Source organism: Sebastes umbrosus, chromosome 2 (assembly GCF_015220745.1).
Source record: "Sebastes umbrosus isolate fSebUmb1 chromosome 2, fSebUmb1.pri, whole genome shotgun sequence".
Taxonomy (NCBI): domain Eukaryota; kingdom Metazoa; phylum Chordata; class Actinopteri; order Perciformes; family Sebastidae; genus Sebastes; species Sebastes umbrosus.
Genome location: NC_051270.1, coordinates 5,093,401 through 5,107,297, shown reverse-complemented (window position 1 = coordinate 5,107,297; position 13,897 = coordinate 5,093,401). Strand labels below are relative to the sequence as shown.

At 40.9% G+C, this 13,897-nt stretch overlaps 1 protein-coding gene across 6 annotated transcripts in view; it reads right to left on the bottom strand.

The window, feature by feature from the left end:
* znf536 (zinc finger protein 536) overlaps positions 1-13,897 on the bottom strand; it is a 306,471-nt gene that overhangs the window by 63,476 nt on the left and 229,098 nt on the right. The window contains exon 8 of one of the 6 annotated variants that reach the window (XM_037792210.1): positions 3,244-3,593. The exons of the other annotated variants lie outside the window; for them this stretch is intronic. Within the exon in view, the coding sequence (XP_037648138.1) occupies positions 3,577-3,593 (17 nt within the window). The 3' untranslated portion in view covers positions 3,244-3,576. Of the gene's footprint in view, positions 1-3,243; positions 3,594-13,897 lie in introns of those variants that run through there. 6 annotated transcript variants of the gene reach the window in all.

Below are 13,897 nucleotides of genomic sequence, written 5' to 3'. Positions count from 1 at the left end.
CAGAGGATGGGAGGGGGGGAGGGAGGGACGGATAGAGGGGAGTATGGGGGGGAGGGTTGGCGGGGGGGGGGGCACAGAAATAAACCCAACTCCCATCTGATGAGCAGCTTGTACATAATACTGAATCCCCATCTCTTGCCAAGTCTGCTTCTTGATACAGAAACACGATAAGTGCAGATTTTTTGAAAAGATTCCCTCCTTGCTCATTTTGTCCCACTCCCCCGTTTGCTTTTGGCCTGGAAGCACTTCTAGCCGGTGCCACGGATAATCAGGTGGCTGTTTTTGTCACTCTGCCCCCCCGTTCCCCCAACCCCCCATGACGTGATAATGAAATTAAAGAAGTGGGGAAGAATAACAACAAAAAAAATAGATGCATTCATCTCTTTTTGCGCCCAACAACTACAGGACAGATGATGTGGCCATCTTGAGATCGTTTGTCATCTGTCAGGCAGCGTTGACCTTGCGATGAATGCGAGGGCTGATATCGTCTTTTACGGCGCAAGAGAGAGACAGAGAGAGAGAGAGAGAAAAGGAGAGATGGAGAGAGACAGAAAGAGAGAGGGGCTGTTGTTTTCGGTAATAAAGACAACATTTATGCCTTCCATTCGCACTGCCAGTTAAAAGAGGCACAAACATGGAAATCCATTATGGAACGCTTCTTAAAAGTGTGACCAATCCTTGTTCAGTCAATTAGAGTCTGGAGACTGAGAATATGATGTTTGTCTGTTTAGCCTCCCCGACACATACAGATCAGCGTGGATTTGATGATGGAAAGAGAGATTCTTTTTTCCACAGAGAGGAAGAAGAGAGAGATGGAGGGATGGAGGGGCAGCGTAGCCAAGCTCTGCTTATCTCTTTTCTTCTCCTCTGCTTTTCCTGCCTTTTTTTATTTTTTCTTCTCCCCCCCCTCCCCTCCTCCTCCCGTATACAAAAGCATTAATGTGCGCAGCTATGTGCTTTGCCATTGTTCTGTGTTTAAAAGCTTAAAAAGGGACGTTGTTTGTGTAACTGGCAGAGTTGGCGGCGCGCGGCCGTGTCCAAAAAAGCCTGTACTTAAAAGTTGCTCGGCGGAGAAAAAAAAAAAAATAGGCCGCATAAAAGGGGGAGTGATAGAAAAGCAGTTAATAAGAGTGGTTACCCCAGAATGAGCGGGGATGAGGTTTCACATTAAAAAAGATTTATCTTAAAGTGTGGTGCTAATCCCTTCAGTTTTAATCCACCACACCCCCCCCAAAAACCCGTACCCTCCGCTCGCAGCACCCTTTTCATTCCTGCCGAGGCATAATAAAAAACTATAAACCATTAAGTTCTTACAATTTCTGGAAACTGGCGAAATGCACGGCGCCCTGGTTTTACAAGGATTCCTGGCCAGTGAATCACGGAGCTCCGAGGACTCATCTCTCTCTCTCACAACAGATTATTAAACGAAAGAGGAAGTCGCGGGGTGCGGCGGAGAGGGCAACAAGGACAAAGGAAAAAAGGAAGAAGAGAGTAGGAGAGGATGTTTTTTTTTTTTGCTACGACTTATTTGATGATTACGGCGGTGATAGGTGGCGGAGAGGTGTTGTCGTGCTCTCTGTCACACCCGGCTGTGTCGCGTGAGCTGGATGGATGCCTGTGTCCACTGCAAGCTGCTTGAATGAGGAAGCATATGGGTGCACGAGAACCTCAGCCCGCTTCATGAATATTTGATTCATATTTCCTGTGTGTGTGTGTGTGTGTGTGTGTGAGTGTGAGGGAGAGAAAGGGAGAGGGAGGAAGGCTATTTTTTTTTTTTTTTCACTTGTCATTGCGAAAAAACTCACAAGGCTTACTTTGTGGCATTCTAATCATAATTGCCAATCCTGAATACAAATCTCTCAGCGCTAAACACATCGAGTGAAATTGAAATGACAAAACGAAGCTCATATAACGGTGTAATCAAAGATACATTCAGGAGAAGGGGAGAAAGATGGAGGGAGAAAAAAAAAAAAAGTTGAGCCAGCAAGAGATGAGGATCAGGGGCCAGTTATTAGCCGGGCCCGGGGGGGGAACAAAGAGCCCCAGTGTTGGAGGGCAGCTTAACACTGAGCCAGTTACTGTACCTTTCAAAACTAATATGTAACCATATCTGTTTTAAAAGGACGATTCATATTACTGTGAATGCATGGGGAAAGTTGTTCCCATCCTTGCGACCCGGGAAACTCGAATCCCACTTGTAATAACCCCACACACACACACACACACACACACACACACACATACTGAATTGCAGGCCTGGCCTTTTGTGGAAAAAGCATTTAAAAAGATGGGGACATTCAATTTTTGTAATGATGTAAAACATCTTCAGCTTTTCTGACAGGACAATGGTGCTTATTGTGCTTTATTGTTACTGTGGCCACTCCAAAGGTCGGCGCGGGTGCGGCCCGGGCGGACAAGGGCGGCACTGAATGAAAATTGGGTTATATGTGATCAACTAAGTTATTAATCAGATTAAAATGGATTCCCTCTGCCTGCTGTTTAACTAGGCAGGAGGAGGGGGGGGGGGATAAAGACAGAAAGAGAGGAGGGAAAGAGAAACAGAACAATAGGCCAGTGTTTACTCATGCAACGAGCAAAGAAAGTCATTGTTTTAGAAGCTGAAGTCATTGTCGAGGATGAGTTCCGATAAGGGCCGGCTCTGTGAAACATCCCGCCGCATGTAACCCGGCCTGTCTAAAAGCATGTGCCCTTGCCACGGATGCCCCCTAGCTTCTTCCAGGTAACCTCTCTAATCCTGATTAAATCACTGTAATTAGAACAAGCAGTGTTCCTCCACCCCCATATTTCCCTAATAAAACAATGCAGCGGTTTAAATCCGGTTCGCTGGGATTTGCAACGCAACAATGCAGTTTATATCCATCTCTGCCGAGGAATTAAGTGTATTTTCTAACTGCTAATGTTATAATGTTGCTGGCTTATTTGTCTCGATGCTCGCTATTCTCTTTCTTATTCCCCTCGCGGTTTGTGTTCTCTCTCTCTCTCTCTATCTCCGTCTGTGCAACTTTGTTTATTTGCGTCTTATTTATTTGTTTCTCTGCGCTTTTTGATGTTTAAATCAAACACGTTTTTAGCGAGTGGTCGGGATCATCCTTCACGACGGGAAATAATGCAAGTTATTTGTCTTTAATTGCCACAGAGCTTTTCAAACACGCCAACTTGCTGCCTATGTGTCTATACCTGTGTATATTTTTTTGTTTTTATTAGTCTCGCTGCATGCCTCCATTGATGTGGAATAACAGAGGAAATAAAAGTTGACATAGTTTCTTCATTTTTTTTTTTTTTTTTTTTTTTACCCCCAACCCCGTTTCCCTCTCTCTCTCTCTCTCTTCTGCCTTGCTCTCTGTTGTTTTTTATATATCTGTGTTTTTCCTTGAAGTTGCTGCCGCATTGTCTCATTATGTGTCGACTAGCTGTGTAAGTGTAGTTATTATGCCTGTGTGTCTTTGCCTGGCGGTGCTGTTCTCTCTCTCTCTCTCCCCGTCTCTGCTGTCTCTCTCTGTCTCTCCCTCGGAGGATGAGGAGCTTTATGAGTACAACTCCTCTGAGGCGTCCTCCTCACATCTCCGGGGCGCCTGGGGAAGGGGGAACGTTGCATTCTTAAGAGGAGCAACTCAAACTGAACAAAGTCTACAGGAGTCAGGGAAGAAAAGAAACAAACAGCAAACTAACGAGATGGGAAGCAGAGATCATGTCAAATATATCGGGTTGGAAGGCCAATTTATAACCCATTGTTTCATGTTTCGCAATATCGAATGCGATGCGCGCTAACGTGGCTATGAGTGTGCACGGAGGGGGGGGGGAAAGGGTATGCAGACTTGCATATATACATAAAAGCACTTGATTTGCACGTGAACACACACACACACACACACACACACACATATATAGTGTATGAATGTGATCTCCAGCTCTCTGTAACCTCCCAGCTCCCACGCTGTCTTCCCTCCTGTTTCCCCATCCTGCTTCTAAAATAATGAATAGAATAATTGTCATGTAACTTTGCAATCATCCAGCATTCGTCTCCATTTCCTTTTCAAGGGCAACTCGATACTGCCCTTCATTCACTGTACTGTACTTCCAGGAAATGTGGCCAATATCATCGGCGGTATTAGCGAATATGGCTGAGAGAGAGTGAGAGAGAGTGACAGAGAGAGAGAGAGAGAGGAGGAACATGGGAAGAATAGGAAGCCTTTTCAAAAAGGACCTTTCAGCAGGCGCAGCAGTTGATAGCCGGGGAATTAGCGAGGGGGGAAATATTTTTAGAGTTATCACATCTGCCGAGGAGAGAAGCGAGACAGAGAGAGAGAGAGAGAGAAGCAACAGGTACCATCCTTAGGGCTTGACAGCAGCTATTACACTTAATTGCTCTTTGAAAACTACACTATTTGCACTTTTGGGTGACAAGGTGATAATTCACCTCTGCACAAGTTAAACTGGTAATGTTGTTGCACATGCGAAATAGCACCTCGCCTTCGCCAGCTGTCAGAGCTGTCATCTCGGCGTGGCGAAGGCACACAATGAGAGCCGGGGGAAGTGTATCACCAACAGTCGTCGTCTTCTTCTTCTTCTACTTCTCAGTAAAAGACAGGCAGACAGGCCTCCAGACGGCTTAATCACTGGAGGAGCCCGTGCCCTCCAGCAACGAGGAGAGAAAGAAAGACAGAGAGCGAGCGAGAGATAAAGAAAAAGGGAGGATCCCGGAGTGTGGGAAAGTGAAATGCAGGGATCTGAGAGGAAGAGAGGACTGGTGGACTTGCTTTGGTCTGAACAGAGAAACGTCAGCGGTTGAGTTTCAGTCAGTCAGATATTGGTCAAACTCGGGTTGAAGTTTTAATCCAGTTAAGCTGTTTACAAGAAGCCGGTCCGGTGACACGACCAAGAGTTTCATATTGACATTATTTGACCCAAAACCATGTTTCTAGTTATCTGATCACGAAGGGAATTTTGAGAGAAAATACAGACAGAATTCTGTAAAAGATAGTTAACGCGATATTAACGCTAAACCGTTTTAACGCCTCTAATTTTTTTAACGCAATTTGCGATTTTTAGGTTTTAACAGGCTCAGTTTTAAAGCTAGAGTCAAGATATTGGTATCATATGAAACTAGAAAACCTAACATTGTGGCTACAATGCCACTGCTGCTGTTCAACAAAAGTTATATCGGCTCACTTTAAACAAACCAAAAATGATTACCCAAACTGTCCGCAACGCTGACCTACCATAACATTTGCTGTAGTGTAACCTATGGAAGCGTGTAGCATTAGATATATGGTACAGTATGTTCTTGTTGTATTGTACAACATTCTACACTGAGGAGCAAATTCACTAAAGGATTGCAGAGCTTTTTGCAGCCGCTAAACCTGCACAAATACGACAAAAAAGAAACTCTCAAAGCACCCGCAAAGGGTGAAACGCACCCCTAACTGTGCTGCCAAGCAAATAGCGTCTCCGTGCTCCTGTGCTATTTGCACCTATTTAAATTAGGTAACATTGAAAATTAAAATCGGCTTCATTGCAAAAAACAGAACACTGCAACAGAACTGACAGACTGGGATATTAAATCTCAAATACTGTTTCTCGGTGTCACGTTTAAATCCCTTGCCTGAAGTTTTGAGGAATGCCTCTGCACCTTGTCGATCAGGACCTGTAGCTCGCAGTCTGAACATTTCATTTTTTCTTTTTCCTCTCTGCCTGCTGTGTTCTCGGCACAAAGGCAACATTTATACTGGATAATTGCAATCAAATTACACTCAGCTGCAAAACTTTTATGGGCGTGTTTGCGCTGTAATATCACTAGCGCGATATCTTTTGTGAATCGGACCTTGAGACGGGGCAGATAGCGGGTTGCAAGTGACGGGCAATTCGTGGTACCATCAGCGGCCGCATTCCATTCTTTGTGAATTCCTCTGTGAATGCTGGAAGGAAATAGAAATAACGGTGCTGCCACAATAAAAGGATCCAAGTCTACTGTTTTAATGGATGATCTATCCTTAACCTTGTTGTATCCTCATACAGATACTAAATTAGACCATAAGCACCACCTGCCCCCACTAGGATCCTCGGGTGTCACCTTTCTGAACTTCCAGACCTACTTTTAAGTGTACAGAATAATTACCGCTGTGCAGGTAAGCTATCTGTCTAGCTCATTAGTAAGCACAGGGGTGTCTGGGAGCAATAAGTACCCCAGGCCTTTTCCACTTGTCAAAGCATTTTGTGTGAGTGTTTATGTGTGTGTGCACATGTTTGCTAGAGACAAACAGCAACCAAATTCATGGTAATTAACCACCTGATGAGGACAGTATTATTGGCAATTACCAGGTTTTGCATTATCACAAGTTTTAAATGTGTGTGTGTGTGGGTGGCAGGTGTGTGAGCTTAAATATCAGACAGACAGAACAGAGATTAAACAAAAAGGATGTTAAATGAGAATGGAGTCAAGTTGTGTGGAGAAAGGAGACTCTCCTCTCCCCAAAAAACAAACATATCGGTTTGTACAAGAAGCTTATTACAACCCATATTTACCTGTATTGATAGGTGCCGACCTCTAGTGGGTGTAGTATTTATGGCGGGAGCAAAGGAGGAAGTCAGGTAACGTACTAAAACGAGCAAAGTCAACATAGGGAGGAGGTTGTGGTGGATGGACGGGTCAAACAAGCCCAGGAGACTGTCTGTGTCCTGGGTGTTGTTGCCTAAACAAGTAGTTTTGCTGCCTAAACCTAACCAAGTAATTTTGTTTCCTAAACCTAACCAAGGAGTTTTGTTGCCTAAACTTAATCAAGTATTGTTGTTGCCTAAACCTAACCAAGTAATTTTGTTGACTAAACATAACCAAGTAGTTTTGTTGCCTAAACCTAACCAAGTAGTTTGTTGCCTAAACCTAACCAAGTAATTTTGTTTCCTAAACCTAACCAAGGAGTTTTGTTGACTAAACATAACCAAGTAGTTTTGTTGCCTAAACCTAACCAAACTGTGACCGTTTTAAAACGTTAACCATTTGTTTAAAACTGCAAACAAACTGTTATATTTAGGTATGAAGACGGGTTGATCTCCTGTCGATCACCAGTAGGGGAGCTAATTTAGGAAATGCTCATGTGGGTAGTATGGGTTGGAGGACTTGTTGGGAGAAAGAGATGGTCAGTGTCACTAACAGTGTTGGTAAGTTTTGTGTTTTTAAATTGGGTGCTCCAGTTTCCACTCAAAGTCAAAACACATACAGGTGCAATGCCCAGTATTTTATGGTACTACCACCAATGAACATTTCCCCCAGGATGCTAAATTCCCCAATATTCAAAATGTTGTGGACATGACCTCAGTGGCTCCAGGACTTCTACATCCAGTAAAGGTGTGTTGGTGTGAATGTATATTGTGTGTCAGTATGTGGTATTTGTATCTCTTGCCTACTGCTTTCGGGGATAGATGGATGGATGGAAAATCACTCTGGATCATCATTCAGACTGCCAAAATGGGTGGGTGAGATATAAAACCATCCCTTTTCACAGCACTTTAAGAAAAGCAATTTATCAAAAGGGAAACAATGTTACATTTACAATTTCCCAAAAAAGGCTGTCAGATTTTAGGGCTTGTGTTTATCAGAATTGGAGAAAAGATGCTCTAAAAATGTAATTGAGGAGTTAAAAAGTTCTTAACTGGGATTAAAGAAGACATTTATCAAGTGATTTACTCCCATTTACAGTCAAGTACGAGTAAGCTATACTCATGGCCAGTCAGAGACAAGGATTTACCCCACGCCTGTCCCATTGTTCATTCTTAAAAAAATAAAAAATAAAAGAAATCCTTATATTTTACTCAGTGATATGGTCTTTTACAAAAACATATTTGATATTTGTGTAAAATCCTTAATATTTCAAGTATAAATTAAAACATAAAATTCATAAAAATCAAGTATTAATAAATAATGACTATATAATATGACCTTGGTGGAAATGGAAACATTAACAAAAGTAAACTGGAGCAGGAAAGAAGTGATGCAGCTGGTAGACGACATACATCTGATAAATCATAAAATAGGGAGAATTTAGACAAAGACGGAGCATAGAAAGTAACTGCAAACAAAATCAGCGTCAGTTTAATTCTTGTTGTTTGCAAGAAAAAAGAATAAAAAGAAAAAAAAGTGATCTAACATCCTATCAAATGTTCAAATCAAATGCAAATCGTGGGCTAAAAATAACCTATTATGAATTACTGCGAACATTTTGCTCCGGCAACACATTATTCATCATGTCCAATGGTATTTTGTACAATCATTCTAAGCCATGTGTCAGATGGTGTGCTGTCATCTAGGATCTATTCTTAAATAATTTAAGAGACCTCAGGAGCTCTCTTAAATACAAAATCCATTAGCTTTGATTCTTGACTTTGTGAATAGGAGTAAAAACTTTCACTGTTTTCTTTCAGTTAAATTAAAATATTCACTTTTACTGTAGCAATTTCATAAATACAGACCCTGGACTCAACAATGTGGAATAATTGTGGTGAGAGCAGTTTGTGTGTACACATAAGGAGACAATTTTGGTTACTGTATCCGTATTATACAGACACCAGCATGTGCAACTAGTATCTTGTGTGCGTGTATGTGTGTGTGTGTGTGTGTGTGTGTGTGAAGCTTAATTTGTCATGCCTACCTTTCTTCCACTTAAACCAGAGAAAGTGAAAATTACACCACTAATGCCAACTGTGATCCACTACATCTGCGCTTCACAGCGAGCCCACCAATCCCACCATATGTCTTTAATTGCCATCAGTGCTTTACACAACCTATTTCACACACACACACACATACACACACACACACACACATACACAATCCTTCTATTACAAATGCTTGCACTTTACTCTGCGAGTACGCGTTTGAATTTTTGCCTTCTCCTTCTCCTCCTCTCCACATACAGATATATATATATATATAGATGTGTGTGTGTGTGTGTGTGTGTGTGTGTGTGTGTGTGCGTGTGTGTGAAATGTCTGTACATGTCTTGCACGTTGTTCTAATATGACCTCAGTACTCATGGGTTCAAATCCCTCACAATGAAGGCAGTCTGGAGTACACTTCTTCTGACAGAGGTAATTGGCCACTAGTGACACGACCAGTGCTGTATTTCAGATGTAACTTCCTTAACTCAGTGCGTGCACGTACACGCACACACACACACACACACACACACACACGCGTTAATGACGCCAATGACGCCACAGCAAGACTGTATGGGGTGAAAAGTAAAATACAACATTTCTTCACTCTTTATTTATATTTTAAATGTTCAGAGTTTTACATTTAGAGAATAAGCAAAGGGCCCAGCACTGAGTAGTTGCTCAAGTAGTCCTTGGGTGTTTTTTTGTAGTAAGTGCATTTCAAGAGTTTTGTAATAAACTGTTGTAATTGACCTTTTTCTCCACTCAAGCTGCTTTATTTACTTTTTCTTCAGTTACTTACAGGCAGCAACCTCCTGTTGAAAAGTGAAGCCAATGCTGAAGTGCCATAAACCTGCATTCTTTCTAACAGCCAGCAGGGGGCGACTCATCTGGTTGCAAAAAGAAGTCTGATTGTATATAAGTCTATGAGGAAATGAGCCTACTTCTCACTTGTTTTATTACCTCAGTAAACATTGTAAACATGAGTTTATGGTCTTGATTTCTAGTTCCAAGTCTTCTTCAATACAGTATGATGTTCATTTAGTAAACTATGGTCCAATTTAGAGTCGCTACCACGGCGTTGTACGGTCTGGGAGTGTTTTCGTCTTAGAACTTTAACCCTTTCACAGTGTGTTTACAATTCATGAAAGTTAATTGTAACATTTTGATCGCCTAAAAATGGTTATACTTAGCTCCACCCCCTCGTGTCACTTCTGGTTGCAAAAAAGACAAGAAGACGACGGCCAAAAACCAAGACGGCGACGAACGAAACCCAAGATGGCGATGGCCAAAAACCAGGCGGGCAACAGATAAAAAACAAGATGATGATGGCCAAAATAGCGAACTCGAGGATTCAAAACCGTAGTCCACAAACCAACAGGTGACTACATCCATTTCTTATATACAAACTATGGTTACATATATTTCCAACAATGCCTTTCAACAACCACCAGAGAAGGGGAGTAAACGATTTGCTCTTAATCAACGGTGGGTACGGTTATGTTAAAGTAACTAGTTAGACCTCAAATGATGCTTAAATTATGTACAACACACTTTCAGTCATTGAACACCATTTGTACTGCTGCTACATTACTGTGCTTCTTGCTGCTGTGCAGTGACACCGAGGCAGCGCCAAACATGTTCATCCTCTCAAGTCTACCAAAATAGATTCTTTTTACTGTCATCTAATGTGTGCACAGGAGGTGACTCTCTCCGAGAGTTTTTTACCAGCAACAAACAACAGCACTTATGGAGAGAACTATAGAGCACAACGTGAGAGTACTTGTTAATTGGAAGTGATGGGTCTAATTGATGTGAGCATATACAGCATTCCCCTCTCCTCTTTCTCACTCCTATCCACTAACTCTCTGTTTACGTAGCCCACTTCTCAAATTGTGAGAGGTGCTCGGCTACGAGATCTGCCATTTTTCCTGCTCTGGAATCCTCAACGCGCTCATCCGAGTCCTACACTCCTATCAACACTTTCTCTCTCCAGCTTGTCAATCTCAACCCTTCCAAAGTCCCGGTCCGTATTTAATATATTAAATGAACGAAGGGGGGGGGTTGAGGTAATGTAAGTAATACGATGTGAGGAGCAATGTTCGCAAGCAGTCGTGGCATGTACAGCACTGTTTGAATAATGTAATACTTCAAGTTTGATAATGTATGGCTATAGATAGGTCTCCGCTGCAGCCAAGTATTGATTGCGTTAAGCACATCTACAGTGCAGCAAATGGTGCAGGTTCATATCAATCTTTACACGGCGTTCTGTACCTCAGTAACCAGATACCTTGTCTGATTACAGAGACCTCAGGGCCACTGCTGCTGTTAATGACATTTATTGATAAATCCAATTCCTGGGCCAATTTGGGGAGGTGTGGTTTAATACTACAGACGTGTGAACATGTGTGGATCCGTATATGTGTTACGTGTCAGAGTGCAAACAGATTCATGTGCATTGTAACCCTTTCTCCCCCGCCTCCTCTGGGTATACTAATGAAGAGACGGCCACTCCAGACGTGCGGCGCGTGCCCTACAACGGCTCCCGCAGATTCAAGGGAGATTTTCGATATTAATGATTTATGCCGTATTTGCATACAAACCTAATGCAAACCCACTCCAGATAATCACATTTTGCCAGGTCTGAATTGAGTTTTGCGGGTGTCTTTGCTGCCCCCACCTCCTCCACCCACCAAATAACAGTCGGAATGTGGGTGACCCCCCAACACAAGGGGTTTACAAGTGGACACATAAAGAGGGACTGTAATAGTGTATTTTGCTATGAGACAAGAGTGTCTATTTTCGCTTCCAAGCTTTATCATACAACGGCAGTATGCTTGGCAGAACTGGCAGCAGTCACAGTAGCAGTGATGGTAACAATGGCAGTATCAATAACACAAGTACTGAACTTTAGTACAATTCTGAAATAATGTTTTCATTACATACTTCTTCATATGTCACTACATTCCAGGGACAAATATACTCGTCACAACACAACTTATTTGGCCGCAATTATGGCTATTTTTGCCGATGAAGATTTTGCATTACAATAATTAGTGATGCACCGATACCGATACCAGATATTGGGCCGATTCTGAGTCAAATGGCTGGATCGGTATCGGTGACAACGGGGACGATCTATTCAATTCAGTTCTATGTTTATATACAATTTACATTATTTACTGTGATATTCATTTCTGTATATTTTTTTTACCAATTTATTGCCGCATTTAAAAGGTTTACACTTGAATTGTAATTCCTGTTAAATTTGAAGATGTTTTTTTACCAAATTGCTGATGTACAATGTATTATTTTAATAATAAATAACATATCTATGTATTTATTTGTTACATTTTGTTTTACAAAGTTCGGAAATCAATGTTTAAGTTAAGCCTGATGTTGTCTTTGATGTTGTCCCACTCATAAATTAATGATCCCAGTCACTTCCACGCTGTGAGGCATACAGCTTAATAATTAAACACGGGTATCGGATCGGTACTCGGTATCGGCCGATACCCAAAGCCCAGGTATTGCTATCGGAACTGAAAAAGTTGAATTGATGCAGCTCTAAAAATAATATAAGATCAGTTGATAAAATATGAGGCCTTGTTATAGAATAAACTACTAATTAATTATGTATGTAATGCAATATGATATATTGACAGGAAGCATTCTGCTGCATAAATGTCTTACAATAAATAGTACATAACTTGAAGTGCATTTTTACTATATACTATTGTAGAAATAGTAGTAGTAATAGTAATAGAACGAACAGACTGATCATCAACAATAATAGCCTATGTAGTATTAGTAGCACTTGTAGCAATAACAGTATAAATAGAAATGCTAATTGTTGTTATAGCAGTTACAGAAACAGCAAACGTGTTTTTGTAGTAGTCATAATGATAGTTATAACAGCAAAGGTACCTGTGGTTGCAGTGGCGTGACTGTTGTCATCATATCAATACTAGAATCACTTATTGCTAAGGGTTAACATGAGATCTACTGCATGAAGGGTTAACACTACCACACAAATCACATTCTGACGCGTGTGGTGAGAATGACCCGTCATACCACCCTAGCATCTTCCGTTCAGAGTATCATTCTGGTTCAGAGTGAATTCAACTTGCCCTTCACTACACATATGAGTACATAAAGCTACATAAAGTCACCCGAGGTAATGTCAAACTAAGTGCAACAACAAGCAGCACGTCTCGACTTTACTCGTGTTTCCTATAATCTTTCATGTTCTCTATGTTATCTTTAGTGCCATCCTAGAGATCTGAATGGCGAATACATCTACTGCCAAGAAGTTGCATACATAATAACTTGTTGGGTTTTCGAATTACAGTCAGACTAGGACAAACAACATGCAAGAAAGGCTTTTGTTCCACAGAGAAAGCCTTATCTATAAAGGTCAGGCATTCCTAGTAGCAAAGGGAGCTGCCCACAGTACAAAGCTTAGACAATAAGTAGGGCGTTCGCACACAAAGGCATTTCTCTATTAAATGAAACGTATATATATATATATTTATATTTATATTTATATATATAAAAATATATATATATCAATCTTGTATGGTTAAAGTGCTTCTGTGATGTTAAGCTAAGCAGAGAGCCTGGCTCCATGACAACGGATAATATTTTGTCAGATGGAAAGGTCAGATGAACACATGTGGCTGCATTGCTTCATTAACAAAGGGGCCACTATTATTATTATTAATATGATTAGATTAATGTATCTCACACTGTACGATTATGAATGTATGTCTATAGACATGAGCTCAACATTTCATTGGAAATTCATTCTTTTACTTTTCAAACAAGCACAAAGGCTATCTATTGGGTCATACTGAAACACTACGGGGACAATAATAAAAAGTTAGTTTCTTGATTAAATCTGACAAAATATAACATCCTGTCCAAGAGACAGCAGTCAAGTAAATATTGTGGTAACACTTTATAATAATAATAATATATATAAACATTATTTGGATGGCTATTATAAAGCAACTGATGATTATAACACCTTGTTAAATGGTTATTAAATACTTTGTAAAACATCTATAAATATTATTTAGATATATTATAAGCTAATTATTCTGATGACAAAATAACATATATTAAACATTACTAATAATTAGTAAACATTATTAAATATAATTTCACTGTTTGTCAAGTTTAATTAACTATCGATTTACCATTTAAGTGTTACCAATATGGTACA